Source organism: Trichoderma ghanense (genome assembly GCF_004382785.1).
Source record: "Trichoderma ghanense strain CCMA-1212 chromosome Unknown scaffold_1, whole genome shotgun sequence".
In the NCBI taxonomy this organism is placed as follows: Eukaryota; Fungi; Ascomycota; class Sordariomycetes; order Hypocreales; family Hypocreaceae; genus Trichoderma; species Trichoderma ghanense.
Window position 1 is genome coordinate 2223016 of NW_027395664.1, and position 23589 is coordinate 2246604.

At 54.7% G+C, this 23589-nt stretch overlaps 8 protein-coding genes across 8 annotated transcripts; 7 read left to right on the forward strand and 1 right to left on the reverse strand.

Annotated features, from left to right (window-relative positions):
- Positions 1-1967: 1967 nt before the first annotated feature.
- On the forward strand, positions 1968-3072 carry CCMA1212_002120 (4-nitrophenylphosphatase; the record flags this gene model as incomplete). Its single annotated transcript, XM_073699521.1, has 4 exons — positions 1968-2036; positions 2104-2125; positions 2178-2246; positions 2312-3072. 4 exons carry the CDS (start codon positions 1968-1970, stop codon positions 3070-3072), a joined length of 921 nt encoding a protein of 306 aa, XP_073562632.1.
- A 216-nt stretch (positions 3073-3288) lies between these two features.
- CCMA1212_002121 (uncharacterized protein) lies at positions 3289-4677 on the reverse strand (the record flags this gene model as incomplete). Its single annotated transcript, XM_073699522.1, has 4 exons — positions 3289-3716; positions 3784-4010; positions 4067-4131; positions 4210-4677. 4 exons carry the CDS (start codon positions 4675-4677, stop codon positions 3289-3291), a joined length of 1188 nt encoding a protein of 395 aa, XP_073562631.1.
- Positions 4678-5296: 619 nt separating this feature from the next.
- Positions 5297-7654, forward strand: CCMA1212_002122 (DNA topoisomerase 3; the record flags this gene model as incomplete). The annotated part of the gene is made up of 6 exons (XM_073699523.1): positions 5297-5422; positions 5510-5707; positions 5760-5938; positions 5997-6166; positions 6233-7551; positions 7613-7654. 6 exons carry the CDS (start codon positions 5297-5299, stop codon positions 7652-7654), a joined length of 2034 nt encoding a protein of 677 aa, XP_073562634.1.
- Positions 7655-8254: 600 nt separating this feature from the next.
- On the forward strand, positions 8255-9509 carry CCMA1212_002123 (uncharacterized protein; the record flags this gene model as incomplete). Its single annotated transcript, XM_073699524.1, has 3 exons — positions 8255-8544; positions 8989-9169; positions 9195-9509. Coding segments are annotated over 3 exons (786 nt in total), but the record flags the coding sequence as incomplete, so codon positions are not given.
- Positions 9510-12531: 3022 nt separating this feature from the next.
- Positions 12532-13605, forward strand: CCMA1212_002124 (Protein STB3-like protein; the record flags this gene model as incomplete). Its single annotated transcript, XM_073699525.1, has 1 exon — positions 12532-13605. The coding sequence occupies one exon, from the start codon at positions 12532-12534 to the stop codon at positions 13603-13605; it is 1074 nt and encodes a 357-aa protein (XP_073562636.1).
- Positions 13606-18020: 4415 nt separating this feature from the next.
- Positions 18021-18392, forward strand: CCMA1212_002125 (uncharacterized protein; the record flags this gene model as incomplete). The annotated part of the gene is made up of 1 exon (XM_073699526.1): positions 18021-18392. One exon carries the CDS (start codon positions 18021-18023, stop codon positions 18390-18392), a length of 372 nt encoding a protein of 123 aa, XP_073562635.1.
- Positions 18393-18909: 517 nt separating this feature from the next.
- Positions 18910-21004, forward strand: CCMA1212_002126 (pH-response transcription factor pacC/RIM101; the record flags this gene model as incomplete). Its single annotated transcript, XM_073699527.1, has 4 exons — positions 18910-19164; positions 19275-19478; positions 19533-19614; positions 19680-21004. 4 exons carry the CDS (start codon positions 18910-18912, stop codon positions 21002-21004), a joined length of 1866 nt encoding a protein of 621 aa, XP_073562638.1.
- Positions 21005-22698: 1694 nt separating this feature from the next.
- CCMA1212_002127 (uncharacterized protein) lies at positions 22699-23175 on the forward strand (the record flags this gene model as incomplete). Its single annotated transcript, XM_073699528.1, has 1 exon — positions 22699-23175. One exon carries the CDS (start codon positions 22699-22701, stop codon positions 23173-23175), a length of 477 nt encoding a protein of 158 aa, XP_073562637.1.
- Positions 23176-23589: the final 414 nt, after the last annotated feature.

The window sequence follows — 23589 nt, forward strand, 5'->3', positions numbered from 1 at the left end:
TTAATTTTTCTCCCCCTTCTGCCTTACACGTAATCGGAGCCTCTAACGGTCCCACGAGTCAAACACTGGTAACAAGGAGTCATTCTCGGCGATGCAAGTGACGCCCCCCATCGGGCTTGACAAGTGCTGCCGGGCCGTGGAACCTCGTTCAGGCTAGGCGAAAATGCTAAATCAAAACCCTAGGCACCAAAGCATGTGCTAAGCCATCAAGCCTGATGCTTCTTCTTCTTCTTCTTCTTCCTCCTCTTCTTGTTCTGTTGTTTACTCTGGTTCTTTGGTTGCTTTCTCCCCGGAGCAAACTCGTCATCTGCCCTCCGGCTCCGGCCCGTGGCCCTATCCTCTCGCCCTTCGTATCACCTATGAGCCGCTCTCTTCTGTCCTGACGTCTGCCGACTTAAACGCCGCCCTTATCTCCCGTCGAGCAAGGGGTTCTACTGGATTTTCCATTTGAACTTCGGTTTGGCCGGGGTTTGGCGCCACAGGGTCCATTGTTTTGGTTGACGCCACATGGGCACCATGCCTCTTTGATAACGAGCCGCCCGTCAAGGGTCTTCGGATGGGGCAAATCAAAATTGTAGGCCCAGCCATTACCGGAGATCCAGCTAAGGAACCAGGGAAGGGATTTGCCGATAAAGAAGCACAACGGCGGCGGTCCGGAATCGAAACCCCGGGCATGTTTTGCCGATGGCCAGAAGTGCCACATCCTCGTACTTGATGCTCGTGCTCCGTCTGACACGAATCCTGTTGCTCCGGGTTGCTTGTCCGCGGTTGAGTTCACGAGTATGGAGTGAGATTCTGGCCTCTCGGTACTCATGAGACGTGGGATTTGTGAGACGGAGTTGGTTCGCCTCAGCTGAGCGCGTTACCCAGAACGTTACGCCACAGGCTTTTTTTTTTTTTTTTTTTTTTTTTACACAAGCTCGGTGCGACAATGAGGTAAGGATGGGAAGACTAAGGTCGATGGTTACACAGCTAATAGGCAGCTTAACTACAAGCAAACCCAATTCCTCTTTGTTTACCCAACAACAAATGATACAGTGAAGCTTAACGTCTGTGTTAAGCGAAGGTGAACAAGTCAAATGGGAAAATGCACTCGTCATCGTCCAACTTTGATCGGAAGCTGCCTCCATCCCGTGACAAAAGACCCATGTTATCCGGCTTTCACTGCAGCATGTACGAGTTGTCAGTAGGGCAGCAACACATTTGTGAAGTCCATCAGCTGTAAGGTATGAAGAAACCAATATGTATTACACAGAAGTAACCCCCACGATGGAGCCTATTGGCATGAGCCATCGTGAGAGCTCCAGACACACCGGCTCGCTGACTGCCTAAAGGAATGAAGAGCATATAGAGTGCATGATACGGCATGTTTGGGCTTCAAATCATACCTGCATGCATAGACACCAACAGCAGCATGCAGAACGAAGAGTCGTAATATATTCACGCATCATGACCAAGACGGAGTCAAATGCGAGCTTATTAAGAGAACATATGGATGAAGAATGATATAGAAGAATGGAAGACTTCTACTACAAGATGCATTTCTGCTTACAAACTGCAGGTCCTCTGGTTGTGACGTACCTTGTTTCTGCGCCAGCCAGCGACATCCCAGTCCTTCTACTTACCCTATACCTTGGCCACCACCAACTGGGCATTCTTTGTCCTCTGGTGAGAGCGCATCTCAATCTCACTCGAACATCTGACTATTGGCGCAATGAATTTCAAGATGAAATAGAATGATTAACCCTCTTCATAATGCTCATCATGTGCTGTCACGTCTCAGTACAGCAGGTGCAAGATCTTTGGGCGTAGAAATCGTGACTAAGCGTCATTATATCCCGAGTCATTCAACACCGTAGATGGCGAAAACCCAATCATCGCTCATTTCAAGACCGTAACTGTTCCAGAAGACGATTTTTGCCTCCTAAGTTTCCAGCCTTTCGTTTGTGATTTCAATGGGATCAAAAATGGCTGCAGGCCCCAAATATCTCACTGGCGATGCTGCCGGAATTAAGGAGTTCATTGACAAGTTCGATGTGAGTGATTTTAGTACCTGAGCTCAGACTCAACTCTCATGACGGGTCACTGATATGAAGATGACAGACATTCTTGTTCGACTGTGATGGTTCGTGTGATTGAATTTTATTGAACAGAGCTGAAATCTCACATTATCCCAGGCGTGCTCTGGAACGGAGACCACGTATACGAGGGCATCCCCGACACAATCGCCCTGCTCAAATCAAAAGGTTCGCCCCCCCAAAGATGAGACACACAACATCCATGAGGCTCACCACTCCCTCCCACCCCCCAGGCAAAAAAGTCGTCTTCGTAACAAACAACTCCACAAAGTCGCGGCAAGACTACGTCAAGAAACTCGAAAAGCTCGGCATCCCCTGCGACACCGAGGACGTCTTCGGCTCCTCCTACTCAGCCGCCATCTACATCAACCGCATCCTCAAGCTGCCCCCCGGCAAGAACAAGGTCTTTGCCATCGGCGAGGCCGGCATCGAGACGGAGCTGGCCTCCGAGGGGATCCCCTTCATCGGCGGCACGGACCCTAGCTTCAGGAGGGACATTACGCCCGCGGACTTTGCGGGCATCGCAGACGGCTCGCTGCTGGATCCCGAAGTCGGCGTTGTGCTGTGCGGCCTCGATTTCCACGTCAACTACCTGAAGCTTGCGCTCGGCTTCCACTACGTCAAGCGAGGCGCCATCTTCCTGGCGACGAACGCGGATTCCACGCTGCCTATGCACCATACCTTCTTCCTCGGCGCGGGCTCCGTCATGATCCCCCTCGCAAACGCCCTCGGCCAGCAGCCCACCGTCCTCGGCAAGCCGAGCCAGGCCATGATGGACGCCGTCGAGGGCAAGTTCCAGCTCGACCGCGCCAGGACGTGCATGGTCGGCGACAGACTAAACACGGACATCAAGTTCGGCATCGAGGGGAACCTGGGTGGCACGCTGCACGTCTTGACGGGCGTCAACCAAAAGGCTGACTGGGACCGCGAGGACGCCATCGCGGTGCCGGCGTATTATGCGGATAAGCTGAGTGATCTTCTTCAGGGCGCATAGATTTGGAATGACTAGAGCAGATTCATGTATTCCTTTTTTTTTTTTTTTTAAAGATGCGGATATGACAGCATAGACAATATAAATCTACCCAATAACTTCTTTCCAAACCCTTTACCTACCTGTCAGACTGGAATATCGTCTTTGGATCACAACGCCCACCAAGGTTCTATAGATACAGCTTATTGACATGGACATGCGTTTTTCGAAATGTCCAGCTTAGCCTTGCTTCCTCTTGTGCTTCTGCTTCTGCTCAGAACGTTTCACCAGCTCGCTTGACCTGATAATCTTCGGACCAGGGGTCGTATACGGGGTCAGCGTCTTGGGGATGAACATGCCAACATGCTCTTGATAGGCCTTGTACTCTGGGTATTTGCTAGACGTGATGCTCTCCGTAAGGTTAGTGGAGCCCTGGAAGAGCAAGACCAGCAGAACGGCGCCGATGCCAGCCCAGCTGTACGGGGTGTTGGTGGCGAAGCAGCTCCATTGGTAGAGCATGAACCAGAAGGTCTGCTCGGCAAAGAAGTTGGGGTGTCGACTGTATGCCCATAGGCCCCTCGTAGCGAAGCCCCTCTCCAGCTCAGCGGCGGTGTGTCCAGGGGTCAGTTTGCCGGTGTCTCTGTACTTGTACTTGGCGGTTTGGAAGGCTGACGATTTGTTAGTGAGATTCGACAATACACCGTTTCAAAGTAATAGATTCATGAGTCGACATACCCCATTGCTGGCCGTCACTTATCCATTCACTGAGGACGAGGAGAATCTCAACACCAGCGAAGACGAGATCAACCGGCTGGATCCCGGTCTCGAACTGAGATGATAGTAGGATGACGTACGCCGGGATACCGGAGAAGAGGTAAAGGAGAATGCTCTGGAAAAAGGAAATGAAGGTGACGTTGAAGATGAACCAGACGACTGAGTTGAGCTGCCCCTTGACAATCATCCTGCTGAGCATTAACTGCTGTAAGTTGACGCGGTAGTAAGAGAGACCATGTCATACCATCTGTAGTCTTCCGAGCCGACCTTGTAGCCGCCACGTCTCCAGTAGTTATACGTCAGTCGAATCTGTAACATATCTTAAATTAACCTTCTTCTGAACGTGGGATAATCACATATGGGTAAGTGTAATGATATTTGACGTACACTCCATAGAGTCGTGCACATAGCAATCAGGTCCACTCGACTATGCGGCAGCCCAGCCACACGTGCCCAGAGAGCAATGTGGACAACGTACAGGTTCGGCACGATGCTCCACAGCCGGTCAACCTGCGAATAGTTGCGGTTGATCTCGGACACGATCAAGGCGAGCAGCCCAACGACAAGAGACACGGCAAAGCCCGAGACCAGCGGGTTCGTCGTGACGTAGACCTGCTTGAGGGCGTCGAGGCTGTCGAGGCTCTGCCAGATTTGGTGGGGTAGCTGGTAGAGCTGGGGCAGGAAGGGCTCGACGACCTTTGCGTAGTCGACGCATTCCTGCAGGGATCTGATCTGGGGGAGAGCCATTGCGGGAGTTCGCCAGATGCCGAAAGAGTTGAGGGTTGAGACGAGCGAGCCGAAGGATGGCAAGCGCTCGACGCCCGCCATGGACTTTATGTACTCGAGGGCGGCCATGGCGTTGTGGAGGGATCGAGCACAGCCGGAGTCTCAGTCAAAGGCAAGACAGGGTTCGATCAATATGACGGAGCAGAGGCTGGATCTCAGGCGGTGGCAGACCGATAAATGCGGTGTCCGGCGCGGCTGGTGTTGGTTCAGGCTGATCCAGATGCTGGGCCAGCGATGCTCTCCAGCATCTGCCGTCCCGCTGATCGAGGCGCTGGCTAGCGGCTGGTTGTGGGTGCCACAGCCTGGAGCCTCCCGCTGATGAGCGCGTCACAGCGCTGAAGCTCCAGGCGGGGATCCTCCAGGCTCTCTCAAGCTGTTCGGCATCCACCTTGATCGGATGGAGGATCCGAGGTACCGAGAGTTTGTACCTTCAAGTTACAGCTCTGGTGGGGCCTGCTCCAGTAAAATCTTCCATCCAATGGAATCTGATACTCTCAACCTCTGCCTTACTTACTACATGTAGTAACGAACAACTCGTCCACTTCAACAGCTTCAGCAACAGCTTCCGCAGAATGGCAGCTGAGCGAACCATCACTAGCTGGTGACACAAGGACTGCAGGTAGAGGCTGCTGCGCAACTGCTCTCCTGCGATGAAAACGAACCACAAAAACCGCGGATCCAGAGCTCCATGAGATTCACGCAGCTTCGGTTACTCGCCGTCAAGCCTCGAGATATGAGGGTCCTCTGCGTGGCTGAAAAGCCATCCATCTCCAAGGCGGTGGCCGGCCATCTCTCTGGAGGCTCCTTCACAACCGTGCGTACGCGAAGCCTCACCGGAAAAGCAACCCCATGGCGCCCTTGCAGCAACATGGAATTACTGACGTGAAATACCATCCACCAGCATAACACACGCAACAAATACATCAAGAACTACTCCTTCGACTTTGACTTTGGCCAGCAATGGGGCTCCTCATCCGTTACCATGACCGCCGTGACAGGCCATCTGACCAATGTCGAGTTCACCAGCGAGTACAAGAACTGGAGCCATCCTCCGCCAGAGTCGCTCTTCGCGGCGCCGATAGTCACCAACGTCCATGATGTGAGTGATGCAGATCTACTTGGGGGAGATGCCGTCATTAACCAGTGCATAGGACAAAAAGGATATTGCCAAGAACATAGCAGATCAAGCGAAATATGCGCGTCTGCTGGTGATATGGACTGATTGTGATCGAGAGGGGGAGCACATTGGCCAAGAGATTGTCGACGCTGCCAAAAAGGGCAATGCCTCTATCCAAGTGAAGCGTGCCAGATTCAGTAATGTCGAACGAGCGTACGGATTTTGCACTTCACGATGCTCTGCCTCCCATAAGCTGACAATTTGTTCACAGGCATGTGTTGTCCGCTGCCAGACGCCTCGTTGAGCTGGACGAGAAGCAGGTCAACGCTGTTGCGGCAAGAATCGAACTGGATCTCCGCATCGGATACGCGTTCACTCGCTTCATCACCAACAATCTCAAGCAACTAGGCGGGCCTCTGGCAGATTTGGTATTGAGTTACGGTAAGGATCTACTGGCCCCCCAAAAGCGGCCGAACCACTGGATCTCGTACTAATCAGAACATGCAGGGTCTTGCCAGTTTCCAACGCTCGGATTCGTCGTGGATCGATACTTTCGTGTCAAGAACTTCGTCCCCGAGCCGTTCTGGGGCATTTCCTTGACTCACAACAAAGATGGCAAACAGGTTCGGTTTTCCTGGGCTCGGAATCGTCTCTTTGACCGGATGACAGTTGTACTCCTATACGAGAGGTGCCTTGCTGCCAAAAAGGCAAAGGTCACAAAGGTGCAAGAAAAGCCGACCCGAAAGTTTAAGCCACTGCCTCTCACCACCGTCGAGCTCCAGAAAGCGGCAACTCGCTTGCTGCGGATGTCTGGTCAGCAGGCCATGACGATAGCCGAAGGCCTATACAACAAAGGATTCATTAGCTATCCGAGGACAGAAACCGACCGCTTCGACAAAGGCATGAATCTGAAGGCCCTGGTTCAGAAACAGGCGACGGACCAGCGCTGGGGCACGTATGCTCAGGGACTCGTCAACGGCGGCTTTCGACAGCCGAGGGAGGGAAAACATGACGACAAAGCTCACCCTCCGATCCATCCCATCGCGCATGTGGCACCAAGCGCGTTGAGCTATGACGAGGGACGGCTCTATGAGTATGTGGTGCGCCGATTTCTGGCATGCTGTTCGGAAGACGCTCAAGGGATGGCGACGGATATTGACGTCCAACTTGGTGATGAGCATTTCAGTACGCGAGGAGTCATTGTGCTCGAAAGGAACTACTTGGATGTGTACATCTATGAAAACTGGACCAACACTACAGAGCTGCCGCGATTCACCGTCGGTGAGCAATTCGAGCCTACCGAGGCAATGATGACCGAAGGCAGGACATCACCGCCAAACTATCTCACAGAAGCGGATCTGATCGCGCTCATGGATGCCAACGGCATTGGAACGGATGCCACCATGGCTGAGCACATCCAAAAGATTCAAGACCGAGAATACGTGGCAACTACAACGAGAGGAGGCACGGCAGCCGCAGATGGTGAAGACGAAGAACATGATGATGCACCGGCTGCCCGAGGTGGTCGTGGACGTGGAAGAGGTGGCCGAGGCCGAGGAGGCGGCGGCGGCTCAACGAGAGGGGTTAGGGGCAGCGGCGTGAAGGTCTTCGTTCCAACTCAACTTGGCGTGGCCCTTATCCTGGGCTTCGACCGGATGAGTTTCGAAACGAGCCTTGGAAAGCCCTTTTTGCGCAAAGAAATGGAGCTTCAGATGAAGGCTATCTGCCAAGGCAGCACAACACGCCGGGAGGTGCTTGACCGCAGCATAGCGCAGTACAGACAGGTGTTTTTGCAGTCCCAGGAACAAGTAGGAGTCCTTAAGCAGGTGAGCGCTATTCTCGACCACATGGACAGAGGACTCTTGAATAACACGTGGGAACATCTAGGCCTGCCGCGAGTTTATCTTTGGCCAGGGGCCAAGAGCATAACCCGATCCAAAGCGTGTCACCTCTGTGCGTGCTTCTGCTTCAATCCTATCAAGAAACGCGTCTCTTCATTCTCAGCGGCGTGAAGACCGGTGCATCGTCCTTGATCCCAAAATCGACGATGCGTACTACAATCCCAATCTTACTGATTAGGGGTAGCAAACCCTATTCTCCGTTGCCGTCACCACACAAAAACGAATATTCCAATTTCACTTCCTTGATTCGACACGCGCGCGTCATCATCCGCCTCCTCGATACTACTGGCCTATAAATAACAGCTCTGAGCTTCCACGATACTAATTCGCGACTCATTTAAGGGGGGGTGCACGATACAAGCGTCGCTGTCGATCACCAAAAGGAGATATCGAGGTACCTGATCATCCATACGTCACCAAAGAGAGCAATAAAAACGAAACTCCACAGAAGAAGCTCCCGCCGTCGTCTGGAAACGGGGCTTCAGCCCTCAAACCACCATCCGAAGCCACTTAAGTGCTGATGCTGAAATGCAAATTTCAACCATACCCGGATCGAAAAGAAAAAAAAGTGGGATGAGCAAGAGTCGAACAAAATGACCTCCGTCGCTAAATTGAACCTTTTTCGAGAATCGGGTCCATCTTCGGCGTTGCTGGCGCACACGCAGATACACGCCTGGCCAGCCTAGCCACCACTTACACACTCCTTAACGCACACCCTGGATCGAGAATCGGGGGGGTCACATGGAGGCGCGAAGTGGATGGTTACCAATCAGCTTATCTATCGAACAACGTGACGGTTGCCCAGCTTTCAACTGTCCTTCAAGGGGACGCTGAAGAGAGGGTACCAACAGCCGCTGCTGGGGAAATCACACAGTATCGATTTAGACGAAGCCCATGGACCGTTTTGAGCAGATGGAGGTACACAGTAAGTAGCCGCTCAACGGTCCGCAAACGTTCGGCCACGGGTGTCTATTCTCGTCCGGTCGTTCTCACTACGTGCTACATGATAGATCCCGTTGGCAGCGTGCATATTCATCCCAGGCAGATCCGTGTGCGCACCTTCGGAAGCAGGAGGTACGACCATGTATGTGTGCTTAAAAGGCTGCTTGCGCAGAGTTCCGACGAAGTCGATGGCTTTCGCTCTCGCTTGGGCTGGTCACTCGGGCAGAATGCCGTGCACAGGACGATGAAGATCAACTCTGTCGAGAAGCCGCTTTTGCGGATAGTGTTAAGATCGGGATCGCCTGATTGCCCTCCCACCTCCCACAGGCGTTCATCACTTCGACCAGCTGCGCCGTCGGGCTACCCCGATTGGCTGATGGCCAACGCTTAGTTCTTCAACACGCCATTCACGCTCGTTAGGCGGCAACCAGTGATGAGGCCGTCCAAACGACCAGCGGATGCGCGTTTTGACGTCGGATGCTCTTTCTCAGCGCTTGAAGTGTTTGCAAATCACAGACCTGGTTTGCGCCAGAGGGTTGAGACCCAGATGGGGGACTGGACCGGCGGTTCCCCAAGCAAGAGCCGGCGGGGAAAGCTAGGTGTTTCGGCTCTCTGGTGTTGCCCAGTCGGGCTATCGGGTCTGCCCACGGCTCTCCATTGCCTTGAGCATCGTGACAGATGCAAGTGGACTCGACCTCCATGTGCTCCGTACTGGACGGTTTATTCAGCGCGGCCGAGGAGATCGTCTCATGGTCCTAGCTGGACAGCTAACGGCACACCCCGCTCTTGTACGGAGTCTTGTTGGCCGCGATGCCGCAGCGATACCAAGGCGGCGCACCAACGTCGACTTCCCGCCATGGGTCTTTGATGCTTATCGCGATGGAAATTGGCGCAAGGTTCCTTCTCGCCTACGGACGCCGCCCCGCGAGCAGAAGCCCTAATATCAGGGCTTGGTGATTTGATCTGTGCACGAGACGAAAAGTGTCAGATGCCATGGCAGGCCCCAGCTGCAATGACGTTGGTTGCTGACATGCGAGGTGGTATTTGCCACAAGGATCCGTTGGTGTCCCATCGCCTTCCTTGAACTCAAGTCTGCAAAGAGTTGAGCAGCAGGCAAGCAACAACATTGTCCACAACATCCGGCGGGGTAATTTCTGAGAGAGGCTACGACTCGTGATGCGCCAATAGTGTTAGTACTGGGAGTACCAAGTGTAAGAGTCGGGAGTTTCAGGCAGAGCCACCTGCGATGTTGAAGGCATTACTCGTTTGATACCGAGTCGTATCCATACAGGGTGGTACCGCTTTGCTACATCTCGTGGAGATCGTTCTTCCTTTTTACACCGTCGTTTATGCCCCCCTCTGACCTGGGCCAGGTGCTGAGCCCAAAAACCGGCTCAGTCACCCCTTTCCGAGGCACAGACGAGTACTACTATCAGTACATGTGCTCCATAGAACGGAAGGCTCGCGGTTGTCGGAAACCCGGTGTTTGTACGAGAAGGACCACGTCTTGTCGGCTCGCCGTCGAATAAGAGCCAGCCCGCTGTGAATGTGCGCGCTAGCAGGTTCCCCAGACTCTGGGGCCAAGGGCATGGGGAGGGTCCCATGGAAGCCGTCGACGAAGCGGCCTCTGCTTTTTGCACGTTGTCCAGCCCGTTGGCCCCGAAAAGCTCCGACGAAAGACGCAGAATCCCCGCAGTCGACCCAACTTGCTTGGCAGAGCAATGACCGACTTGGGGGTTGGAAACAAGAATCTTAGCGATGATATTTATTTTGTGCGTTTTTAAACTACCAGAGGTATGATGTCGGCTCCTTACTCGCTGCCCACACGCACACAGACTTACGTTAGTCGAGCTTGCGATGGCGTGTGGTGATGAATCGCATCGCGTCGCATCGCATGTAAGAAATACATACCGACGTTTACATGAACTCCGGTGAGCAGCCCCATGCCGGCGCCTTATTAGCGATGCAGGAAGACAGGCATACGTGCAAGGTCAGGTACCTTTTTGTTGCTTTTGCTCGTAAGGTACATACAGTCAGCTCAACAGGGAACATTTGCAGAGTCGCAGTCTCGTGGAAGTCAGCAGGCATTCCAGTATCTCGGAAAGTACATGTGTCGGCCGGGGGGGGGGGTTTATCATGCTCCGGTTTCGCTGACTTGATACGACGGCGTTCAAGATGCACACGATGGATTATCATGCCTACCAAAGGAACACTCGGCCCTCTTTGTTGTCATTGTGAGTTGATTGAAATAATAAAGCATGCAGAGAAACTCGGAGGCATAACGATGCTCCAACTACTACTCCATACCTCCAGTGACACAACACAGTATCAAATATCTACACGAGTTGGGCTTCATCACCGATACAAACAGATTGCCCTCCCGCAGCCAAACAAAGGCAAACCAAAGTTCTCCTTGTTTCCGCGTGCTTCTCGCTTGTTGGCCACGCAAACCAGCTGCTCCTCCCCCTTTACAAAGAATCGACGCCAACAAATGAATGAATCCATCGCCTTGCCTTAGCAGGTGGTCGCATTGGGCTCCGGGGCGCCGTGCCGCGGAAGCAGGTATCAGCATTTAGAGGCCGGGGCTGGTCCCCACGCAAGAGGTACTTGCATGTAAGGTAAGCGTGCTCGAGCAGCTAAGGTACTCCCAACGTACGCATGGATGTATCGTACTCCCACCAGATTGTTTGGATGTTTCTATTTGATTGCATGTTGTCTGTTTCCATCATGCTTGCGTCAAACCAGGCATCTGAGTTTCAATCTTGCGGCGGCATTGGCTGCCGTCGTCTCAAGTCGGGGTACTCGTCTGTCAGTTGATTGATCTTCCCCCGGCGTGCCCAGCACCAAGGAACATGTCTTGTCATGGAAGTCATGGGAACGGAAATGGCGTTCTTGGAGGGTACAAAGGAGTGACGGCCGGGTACCTGCGAATGGGTTTGTTTGGTGCGCAGCCACAGCCAGAGACGCGCTGTATCTCAGGCGCGCTCCGTTCTGGTTAGGCGGGCTGTCCTGGAGCCACGCCCGTCCCGCTAAAGCACAGCGCAAGCACCAGCGCACAGTGGGACCCCCAGCCGGTTTGTCTCCCCTAGGGGGCGCCCGGCTTGGGCTCTTACATAGCGGGCCGGCTGCACGCGGTCGCAGGGGCGTGGCTGTAGCGACCCGGACTCATCACAATCAAGTCGCGCCTTCTTTGCTGCTGCATCTCGTGCCTGCAGTCGCCAGAGAGAGACTTCGGAGTACTGAGGGAGGCACGAGGTACCTCAGCGCCTGTGCTGCGCCGGCAAGGTACGTCGTCCCTCCTTCGCACACACACACGCAGACGGACAGAGCAGGCGGCCATTCATAATCGCATCAAGTCGCACCCTTCGCCTCGTCGCCCTTCCTCCCTCTTCCCTCCTGCAAAGCAACTTCGCAACACCGCAAATCCGTGCAAACGACCATCTGTCGCAGTCTCGACTGTCGCGCCAGCATCCCGCCACCAGAAGCCAAGTCTTCTTCCCTCTTTCTCTGCCTCTGCCAGTTCCAGTCGCAAACGGCAAAGACCGCTGTCTGCCTGTCTGCCTGCCTGTCTGTCACTGCGACTGCCACTGCCGCTGCTACTTGTCGCTGTCACTGGTTTTTGCTCCTTTTGGTACGTACTCCGCAGCGCTGCACGACCCCTGGCAGTGACTCAACCCCCTTTGCCAGCAAAACGTGCATTACCGCTGTTCGAATCATCACCGCCTCTTGCGGCTGCTTTTGCCTTGCTCCGTTTCTTCTTTTCCTTCTTTCTGCTTCTTTTCTGTTTTCGTCATTATATTGCTTTGCGCCACCACCTGAACAAAGAAGAGGGGACAGAGGAGAGACGACAAAGAAGCCAGAGCGAGTACATATACTGACCGCGTTTCGCCTCCCTTGCCGCAGACTCTCGCTTATCAAAAGCACCTTGCAACTCCGGTACACAAGCAAAAGAGAAAGAAAACAATGGCTTCTTTGGCGACTGCTGCCCGTGATATCCCCCAGGCCTCCTCCTTGAGCCGAGACAACTTAACTGCTGTAGCGGCTCGGAGTGATCCTGCGATGACTGTGACACGATCTCGGGACCTCCCGACCCCTCCAAACTCCATCTCTCCCTCCTTTCCGGCCCACGGCCTCAAGGCCCAGCTCCAGAAGGCCAGGCTCGACCCCATCGACTCCGACTTGGACCTCCACGACAACGCCAGCGGCCACGAGAGGTCGCTGTCCCCGGCCCTCGAGTCCGCGGGCGCCATCACCAGCTCCATGCTGGCCAAGTGCCACCTGCCCGAGATCCTGCTCAACCACGGCCCGCTGGCCATCCGCCACATCATGGGATACCTCACTACGTCGGTCCCTGGCTTCTCGGGCATCCCGCCGACAAAGGCGCGCAGGGTCGTGGTTGCTGCGCTGGAAGGCCGTGGAGGCGAAGGCCGCGGCGTCGATGGTGACGTCGTCTTCGAGAAGGTGGGCTGGGGGCGATGGGATGCGCGCCGACGGGGACAGGCTGCCCGACACCGTCAAGCCACCCCGCCCAGCGGCCCGTCCTCGTACACTGCTGGGATCCCAATCTCCAGGGCCAGCGGCCGGGGCCTGGGCCTGAGCAGGGCGAGGCTGAACATGGCCCTGTCCAGCGGCGGCGACTCGGTGCACTTCTCCCACGACGACCGCTACGACGTCTCCATGATGGAGCACGAGGCCGACAGGATGTCCATGGACGACTCTGCGTCGGCTTCCTGCTCCGAGGCCCCCGACGACGATGTCGCCATGAATGACGACCCGGAGGATGTGACAGACGACGAGGACTGGGCTGCCGTCGGCGCCGCTGCCCTGCGGGCCGAGTCATACCCCAACATGGCCGCAGCCTTCGAGTCCGGTCTGTCCTCCAACACCTACGCTGGCGGGATGCGAACGCTGCCCTCTACCTTTGGAGGTGCGGCGCAACCATCACGCGCCAGATTTGATTATTCTGCGTTCCCCGGCCCCTCGGACGCTCAGGAACGCGAGGCTGTCGAAGCCCTCCTTCGACTTGGCTCTGTATAACACCACCTGCATGCATGGCGTTTGCTTATTCCTATTTCTTTGGCATTTTCCTTATAATTGGCTGGGCGTCGCTTGTTTATACCTCGGGTTCCCACGGTGGGAGGGTTCACGCAACACTCGGATCTTGGCGGGCTGGCTGGCTGGACCTTGGAATACGTGTCACACATTGGCCAGGGCGGCGTCCCGGATCGAACCCGTTTATGCTGATGATGACACGGTTGTTCTGCATGCATTGATGCTAATTTTTGGGCCCCTTTTCACCTTTGATACTCCGCACGCGGCACGCGGCATGTTTCTGACTTTGCGTTTTGGCCTCGCCTCCCTGGAGCGGGGATCACTACTCTTTTCCGTCTATCAAGATGGATGAGATGGACGAAATTGGACGCCTTGCATTGGACCTCATTGCGACCTCTCCTTGGTACCGCCCTTGGATGAGTTTCTCTTAAGAAGGAGAGAAACGGACGCGCTGATCCGATTCACTCTGCCAGCGCTGGCCATTAGAACTGTTCTGCGCGGCTTGGACGACTTGATGTGCTGCCATGCACGTCGAACAAACAGTTGCCTTGCCGCATACGGACAACTCTTATACCCCCGTCTCACGACGAAACTGTGGCTGTCCCTAGCTGGGATGGCTTGCCCCTTTTGCATTTATTTTCTTTGACGATGGCATATCTTCTTGCACATACACCTTTTCTCTATTCTTTTGCCTGTTTCAAATCAAGAAAATATTAATCATGCGGCGCCTCCCGAAAGCGCTTGGCTCTTCAACACCACTTGCGGAGGATCTTTCAACCTGCCGTGGCTGCCCAAAGGCGGCACTTCAGGCACGATCTGCAACCATTCTCCACTTCAGCTGCTATGGGGGGGTTTTTTCTCTCCATTTTTTTTTTATTTATTTTCTCTCTTCACTTACTACACTCCCTTGCTCGATGCTACACAAGTGGAGAGGGGATCGGTTGGCTTTATAGATTTGGGAACGGCATCACGACTGACTGGGAAGTCTTGGCTGTTGGATGGTATTAGTGGGGAAAGAATATATACACAACGCGCGATGCGAGAACAAAAAAAGAGGAAGTGGGCGGGTGATGGTCCCCGTACTCTGGTATCGCTGCTGATGCTTGTCTCTTTGGAGGGCGGCCCTTCAACAAGAAACGGGCATGTTCAGCGACGGAGAGGGCGTGGAAGGAAGAAATCAAAGAGGAAAAAAAAGGCAGAATTAATGGAGGACTGGCATAGCCAGATTAGCTTCCCTGGTCTCGTCATAGGACTCGGTTACATAGAATGGAAGTATCGACCATTTCCCTCCTCAAACTTGAGTCATTTGCCATTTGTGATGTGTCTAGGTCATGGTGAATAGTTTTTCTTTTGGTAACTCTGCTGTTCTCACAGGGCTTGAAACTTGCATGTAGTGTGAATGCAGTCCATCTTACACGTCCTCGTGAAGCTACCTGACCTTTCCATACATGCATGCCGCAGCAGCACGCACAGCGCCGGCTAGAGGAGGCACAGGGGTAGCTTGTTTTTCTCCTGCAAGGGAGCTGCGATGAATAATGTAAACTCGTCCTTTTCTCACCGGCAGAAGTACGACATGTGGAAAAGGACTAACGGCCCTTTTTTGTTGCTGAGTTGTCTCTGCAGATGTGGTTACGATTTGCATTACGCTTGTTGGCGAGTTGGCGGGTTTGGTGAGGGGTGCAGATGGAGATGGAGATGGATGAAAATCACTGAGGGGGTCATGAGGGGACATCAGTGGAAAAAGGAAGGAATGACAATTGGCACTGAAGGGAAAGACATCGAGTGCGGTGTACGAACCATCTGTTATTGCGATGGTGAAAAGTTAGAAGACGACTGAAGGCAAAGATGTGCTTGTTAGTGAGTGATGTGTTGTGGCATTGGGCTTGCTACTAAGTGAGGGGAGTTGATGTAGGTAAGATGACATTTGTGCGTCTTTACGTGCTTCCATGTATTGTATGCTTCCCAGTCGAAATGGACAGCTGAGAGATACCTAGTGGACAGCGAAGTAAATTGAGGCGAAGAAGAAACTCCTCGTATGGAGGTGGGTGACAACTTGCCCTATGTGCCGATACCTTTTAGAGACTCCGAGGTTTGTGAGTTCTCGTAGCGAGATGAATCATCATCATGAGGATATGAATCATCACCCGACGAGTGGTTGTAAATGTCCTGACCTTGTGCGCTTGTAGTATTCGGTGGTAACGAGCAATAGCACGAATCACAGCTTGGTGATGTGAGGCAGCGTTCGTCGACCAAACTTACCTACTCATATACGTACGAACAAATTCAAAGGTTGCTGGAGAGTTTGCCCTCGGCTTTCGGGTAGCCTTCAGTCGCGGCAAGAGATGTAGTCATAATGACAACGCAAAGAGGCCGTTTCCCCTTCTCAGCTTGGTTCGATGCACTGCCGCTTCCGGGGCCAATGTGTCTTGTAGCGGCTCCTTGGCAAAGTGGCAATGAGACTTGGAGGTGGGTGCCATGTATCTTGGCAAAAGGGGGAAGCATGTGCTGAGTCTTCGATATTGCAGGGACTGTTGAGTGTGTCTGTCTTAGGAGCAATCAATAAAAGAAACGATGGGAGGAGCTGGGCAGCCAACTCATACGAGCTTGCAATATCCTGAGTGACCATAGACTGCGGTTCTGGTTGGCTGAGTTTGGTGGCCTGTAGGTGGGAAGAATGACTCAACAGACCGTAACTGATGCAGAGCAGCGCCTGTTGAAGAAACCAAGCTGCTCTAAATAGAGGCCGACAACTCATCGCAAGAAATATATCGCAATCCTTGCCGTTGTGCTAATCTGAAGGTATCCAGGTCCCGGTATCCGTTACTGTCCAGTCTCCCGTTCCTGATTCACTGTCCACCATCCCAGTACGCAGAGGTCAGGATCACAGATCCGCATCATCACGAAAGTCTGGCTCCCAATATAAGGCGATAAACACGAGATGCTGTGGGCGTCTGTCTGTACCGTTTACGGCAGCTGTCGGGACTGGTCCGGGACTTGCATAATCCCGATGAAGGAGCTGGGTCGCCTTTGCACGACTGTGATCGGATCCAACTGCAACGAACGAGGCCGAAGCCTGAGTCTGCAGTTCAGTCGGGATCGCGATTTGACGCTGCTTCTCGCCCAGGTTGTCGTATCCTGGTCGACCTCTCCACCCTTCGGGTTGTTTTGCATTCGTCGTCACACTGCCGTCTGTATGGGGTACGGCTGATACTCCATGCGAAGCATTTCGCAGACGTACTGCTGTCGTGGGGGGTGTAATTGTAAGTCGTTGCAATTTGAATAAGACCCAATAACATTTCCAACATTTAGATTCCCCAGGAGCAGGTCCCGACAGTTTGGAGGCCGCACGAGCTGATCAGGGCCCGAGAACAAGCCACTGACTGGCCCGCTGTCAACTCGTCCAGCTCTCGGTGCATGCGTGCGTGTGTGAACGTGCGTGTATGTTGGCTGCGACAGGCTAGCGGCATTCGTCAGCTATCCTCCTTTCTGCTGCCCCGGAGTCCCTTTTGCCTCCAGGCGACCCGGCGGAAGGGAAGGGAGACGCGTTGACGCGGGATTCAGACGGCCCAGACGAGGTGCCAGGGTTTGATTTGCCCAGAGCTAGTCCGTGGTGTCTGTCTGTCTCGGCGCACTTGGCTTTGTCCCTAATGCGGCGGAAAGCTTGATTCGGCTGCTGGAGATATGCATAACGCTGCTCCGACTTGGCGGGCTCATATGGCCAGGCAGGTACAGACACGGTCATCCATAGTCTGCAGTAGGCAATCTGTAGTCGTCTGCAATCTGGAAACTCCACATCATCCCACACATGGGCCGTCATCGGGCAACGACAGGCTTAATCGCTGAAGCAGCGTACACTCGTCGTATGGTGTGATTTCGAAGAAACGCCAAGGCAAATGAGCGACACAGCAAGATGGAGGGCACCCAGCAGCATTGTGCCACAGAAGAAGAAGGCGGAAGAGAAAAGGTGGCGGCTGGATGCTACGGTAAAGGGGTTGAAGCAGACCAGACCCGAAGCGATACCGGTAGGCGACTCCGTATGAAATCTATATCGTACAAGCGTGTAGGCCACGAAAGTCCCGACATGCTGGGCACTTTTTGCTGGTGCAAACTACTTCGTACAAGCATCCGGCACAGTCCAGAGCAGGCGCTGTTTGTACCTCCATCAGGACAAGGCCGCGCGACCGCTGGATATCGACGAGGTTTGCATGTGTGTGTTGCTGCTGCTGCTGCTGCTGCTATCCGCTGGCGTTGGCGTTCTTGGTCTCAATCTAGGTAGTAATATCCGGCCAGGCAAGAAGAGGTTCGTCCCTTGTGGCATCTCGGTCCCGTTCTCCTGCATTGTTCCTCTGCTGCATCTCTCAGGCGATACGAGTTCCTACGTGTGCCGTCATGCCATGACCATGCGCACGCACCGTATGGAACAGCAGGAGCAGGAGCTTCTGTATCACGCATGGCAGCAGGACGGCACCAAGCCAGAGTGGCGAGTTGAAGCCGGGCGGGAGATCAGGAGGAGAGAGAGACTACCCCAAGGTCGGCCTGAGGGACACACAGCCTTGTGCTGGATGGTGCGAGGAATCGACGCGGACTCGACGCAGCCCGCAAAAGGTCACGGAGTCGGCGGCCAGAGCGAGCGACTGCGACAGGAGCGACCAGAGCGAAGGACCGCGAGGGCCAATCGCAGAGCGCCGGGTGGGCACCACGCCAAGAATGCCAAGACTTGGCACGGCTTGGCACCGTCTGCGCTGCGGTGCTGCGGCGAGTTGATCTGTTAAGGGGGCACCTGGGGGTACCTATGCATCACGTAGAAAAGCAGTTGGTGCGCAGGTCTCCTCCCAGTCTTCACCATCGCACCCACTAGCCAAGCGGTGCCAAGACAACGCCAAGACCGCCAAGACCTCCCGCTTGGCCCTCTCGCGCCTGCCCAGGCCTTTGTGTCGATGTAAAGGGAGCGTCTGCCCCCAAACGGCTCGCCCAGAGGCGCGAGTCTTTCTCCCCGGAGCTTGAACTTGTGTGTCCATCGCAATCCCAGGCCTGATCCATATCGCATATCAGGGCCCGTGTCCCCCAGATCCGGTGCTGCCAAATACAAAATCGTCACCTGCTGCGTATCGAGGCTGCGTTTGCGCTTCTGCATCTGCATCACTTTCCTGCCCTGTCCCGAACTTTTTTTCCTGCGCCAAAGCGCCTCTGGCTTCAGGCCCCTCCCCCGAAACAGAATCGCTCTCTCCTCCTGGCTGCCCTTTTTCGCTGCTGCCCCACTGCATCAGGCCTATCAAAGGCACCCCGACAATGTCGGCTCAAGTCCCCGACCAGGCTTCGGCTCTGTCTCCAAGCCATGACAGCACCTTCAAGTCCGCCTCGTCCACCGATGCCTCGTCCACCACGAGCCCCAACGGCAGCTCCAGCACCAGCAACAACGCCGGCAGCGCCTCGTCCAACTCGCAGGTGTCGCCGCCGGTCGGCGATGCCCTGGATGCGCCCCGGCCGCTCGTCTGCCGCTGGAACCAGTGCGGCCAGAAGTTCACCAACGCCGAGACGCTCTATGTAAGTGACGAGCATGAAAATGGAAGGACGAACGAGAGGCAAGATGTCAATGTGGTGATATCAGGGGCGGCAAAACTCAATCCGCGGATACTGATTCGAGACTCCTGCAGGAACACATCTGTGAGCGCCACGTTGGTCGCAAAAGCACAAATAACCTGAGCCTCACTTGCCAGTGGAACTCCTGTCGCACCACCACCGTCAAGCGCGATCACATCACTTCCCACATCCGTGTTCACGTTCCCCTGAAGCCTCACAAGTGCGAATTTTGTGGCAAGTCCTTCAAGCGACCCCAGGACCTGAAGAAGCACGTCAAGGTACTTATTCTCTCTTCCATGCGCTCGGATCAGGTTGGCTCACCCGTCTTCTAGACTCATGCCGATGACTCGGTTCTCTCACGACCTGGCCAGGACAACCAACCCGGCATGAACTACAGGCCTCAAGCTCCCAAACGTGAGTACCTGATGGCGTTATTCCACGTGCCCGCATTCTTCGTCGCCACTAACACGGATCCCCAGCCCCGAGCTATTATGATCATACTGGGCAGATGCGAAGCCCTCTCGCCGGCTTCCCTCAGCATCACCCTGGCGGCTACTACGCTCCCCAGCCCTCTACCAACTACGGTCTTTACTTTAACCAGCAGCATGTCAACACGGCACCTCGTTCCGAGCACGTTGGCTACTCGGCGGGCTATGACCGCAAGCGCACTAACGCTCACGAGCTGGTGGACGACTTCTTTGCCAGCGCCAAGCGCCGCCAGATCGACCCAACCTCCTATGCCCAGATCGGACGCTCCCTGCTCCCTCTTCAAAATGCGCTGCAAATCCCCAGCGGGTCAATGGCCGCCACAGAATCGTACTTCCCTCAGTCGACTGGCCATGCTGTTGGGCATGCTGTCGCCCACGCGACGCACGCTCCCGCGCCAACCCAGAACCCTCTGGCGCAGCAATATTACCTGCCCATGCCGAATGCGAGGACTCAGAAGGACCTTGTCCAGCTCGAGCAGATCCTAGGCCAGATGCAAGATACCGTGTACGAGACAGCTCCCCAAATTACCGCCGGACTGCACGCCCACGACGGCCCATTCGCCGCATACCGCGGCACTCAGTCGCCCACGACACTTCACCGCGGCCCAGGCAGCATGCACATCGCCACCGATGGCTACCATCATCCTGTCTCGGCGGCAAGCATGGCGTCGCCTCTAACTGCTATCTCGTCTACCGGCACTCCTGCAGTGACGCCTCCGTCCAGCGCCTTGTCCTATACCTCGGGCCATTCCCCAAGCCCTTCCGCCTCTTCGGGATTCTCTCCGCAGTCTCGTCACAGCTCGACGGCCTCGTCCATCGTGTATCCTAGCCTTCCAACAAGCTTGCCTGCCGTCAGTCAAGGATTCGGGCAGTCCACCACGGCAGCACTTGGCCCCAGTTTTGACACGGGTGAGCGCCGCCGCTACTCGGGTGGCATGCTCCAAAGGGCTCGCGGTGCACCGCCACGGTCCTCTGAGGAGCCCAGCGGCGCCGTCACGCCCAAGGCCAGCGAGTCTGCAGCATCGACTGGATCTCCATCTTCGGAATCTGATGTCAGCGAGGCCACCCGTGAACGAGAGGAACAGTACGAGATGTGGGTCGACAACATGCGGGTGATCGAGACTCTCCGTGATTACGTCCGAGGACGTCTTGAGCGCGGGGAGTACGAGGAGGGGTATCCCAGTCTCGCCAGAATTCGCAAGGATGTCGATGCCATGGACCTTGGCGGCAAGCCCAAAAGCCCGCTTGCCAACGAGCGTCCCAAGTCCAAGGAGGGTAACTCTCTCTACCCTGTCCTTCCCGTTCCTGGGACCTAAACCTTGCATGCATCATGATGCCTATGCCTGAGGAGGCTTACTGGCCGTTTTTTTATCTTTTCTTCTCTTTTCACGATCTACGTCGATGGTTGTCGGCGGGTTAAGTTGACGCAATGCAATCCCTTCGCAATTGGCGTATGTGTTACTAGGTCTATTCTCTGTTTATTCCCAATTTATGTACGATTCAGGCTGGCGGAAGGATATCTCATGTTGGTGTAAAAAAAGTTTGCAATGACTATACCATGCCTTTGACGACATTCCTTGCCAGCAAGGCACGAGCCGAAAGTGATGTGGATGAACATTCTTGAGCGTGTCATTTTCCTCAAAGCCTTGGCGCAGGAATACACTCTCTCAGCTGGCGCAGTCACTGCTCTATTGCAGGAGTCTAATTTTAGAGCAGAGTGATTCAGCTCAAGCCTTGAGAGCAGGCGGCAGCAGCATGGGTAGGAAGGCAGGCCTGTTGACTTCATGAACAGCTCTGTGTGTGTAACAGACGCCGAGCACAACTGACGCAAAAAGCAACGGCCGAGAACACGGTTGACTCTTAGTGACGCTTGATGACTATCATGAGGCTGACGATACTGACAAGAGGAGCCAAGGTCCGAGCCGGAAAGGGAGACGAATGGACAAAATGGCCCGGAGTGGCGCCCCTTTTGGCGAAGCGGGCGAAGAAGCGACTCCTCCCGATGGTCCGTTCCCCCGGCAAATCTTATACATGACCACATATGTATGCATACATGGAGCACATGTTATGTAAGAGTGGTCTCAGGAGAAGAAAAGGGAGAGGGAACCAGCTCGGGTGGAGAGACGGGAGCTGGAAGCCGTAGATCCAAATTTGGATTGCCTGGAATGGGGCTGTGGGAGGTGGACTCGGGGAGTACAGAGGACACACGGGGGAGAGGTGATATGAAGCCAAGAGAGAAGGTACCTTGCTATTTACGAGTACCGGTAGGCTCGGAGTAGGGGTCATACTATCGGTGAGAGATGGAGAGGAGCAGAAGGGCCGAGAATGTGTGAGGAATGAGGGTCTGGAATTGAACCCTTTTCTTGGTCGAATTAGACGAGGGAAGGAGGCATCAAGTGACGGAGGGTAAGAGCAGCCAAGGTAGGAGCTGAACAAGAGGACTTCAGCAAGGGAAAGAGCGGGTGTGCCTCGTGGACCTGCAAATTTAGCAGCAAGTACCTTACCTTTGAGACACACTTATGTGCATCACGCACAGATTGATTTTGGTTTCTCCCCCTCTCTTCACCTCGTTCAACGCTCTCAACAGATCCTCACGATAACCCGCTTCACGTCTTCACCTACAGAGCGCTCTTCGTTTCTCCGCTCACTTCTACTTTGCTCCTGCACTCCTGACCCTCTCCTGATTTGCAGATTCTCGGCCTCTTTTGTTTGCGTTTCCCTACAAAAGTACACACGCCTGCACAAGACCAAAGGAACAGGGAAACACAGCAGTTCCGCCCGAGACAAGCAGGCAAGTGTTCTTGACCCCACAGCTTTGTCTTGGATTCTGAGACATTTGGCCTCCCTGCGAGCGCTGACGCTGAGGAATAAAAGAAGACGAATCGCCCGTCCTAATACCTGTTGTACGCAAAGGAACGGGACAAGCAAACCAAAAATCAGACTCTCATTTTTCTGGCCTTGAAAAGGGGATTGCTCAGGAAAAAAGGCCTACACGGAACCAACCTACATCATGAAGACTCCTTCGTTTGCCCTCGTCTCCGCGCTCCTGCTGGGCGCCTCGGCCCTCACGCTGCCAACGCAACCCGCGGCCGACTCGGGGTGCTGCTGCTGTGACATCTCCAAGGGCCAAATCGACTGCGACCGGTCCATCCCGGCGTCGGAGTGCGTCTGCGCGCAGGTTATTTGCCCCGCCAACGCGCCGACCGTCTGGCACGGCACGCCGCCGCCAGTCACCGGGCCTCCCACCTTCCGTCCCACTCCTGCGCCGGCTCCGCCTCACTTGCCGGGCCCGAAGCCCAAGCCTAAGCCCCAGCCGGTGCCAGGCCTGCCGAAGCTGTGCTGCTGTTGCGATCCCAGCGTCAGCAAGATCCGGTGCGAGTTCAAGCCCGCCATCGACTGCATCTGCCTGGCAGTGATGTGTCCGGCGGATGCCGAGACGATTTTCGTCAAGCCTACGCCTACGTCTAAGCCTACTGCGACGCCTTAGGAGGGTCCTGAATGTCATGGTGGACAAGTGAGGAGGAGTTTGGCATGGGGCGGTTTTTGAGGGATGGCGCATAACGGAAATGGAATGAATGGACGGCAGGCTGATGATGCATGTTTATCTTGAAGCTGCTTTGTACACGAGAGGCTGTGGACTTTGTCAGAGGAGTAGCTACTTGACAGCATGCTCCAGTATAGTACTTACCTGACAAGGACGGTAACAATGATGGGTTCAGGTTGAGGACGGGGGCTATCGTGAAGCTGATTCATTCAGCTTTAGTTCTTGGCACTGATTTTGTTCAAATATTAATTAGCATTTATTACTGCATTATAAAGTCGAGGCACAAGCCTGTAGCATCCCTTTCCACTCACCCATACACATGTACCCTAGCCTCCCGTTCACGACCTCCGGGTACCG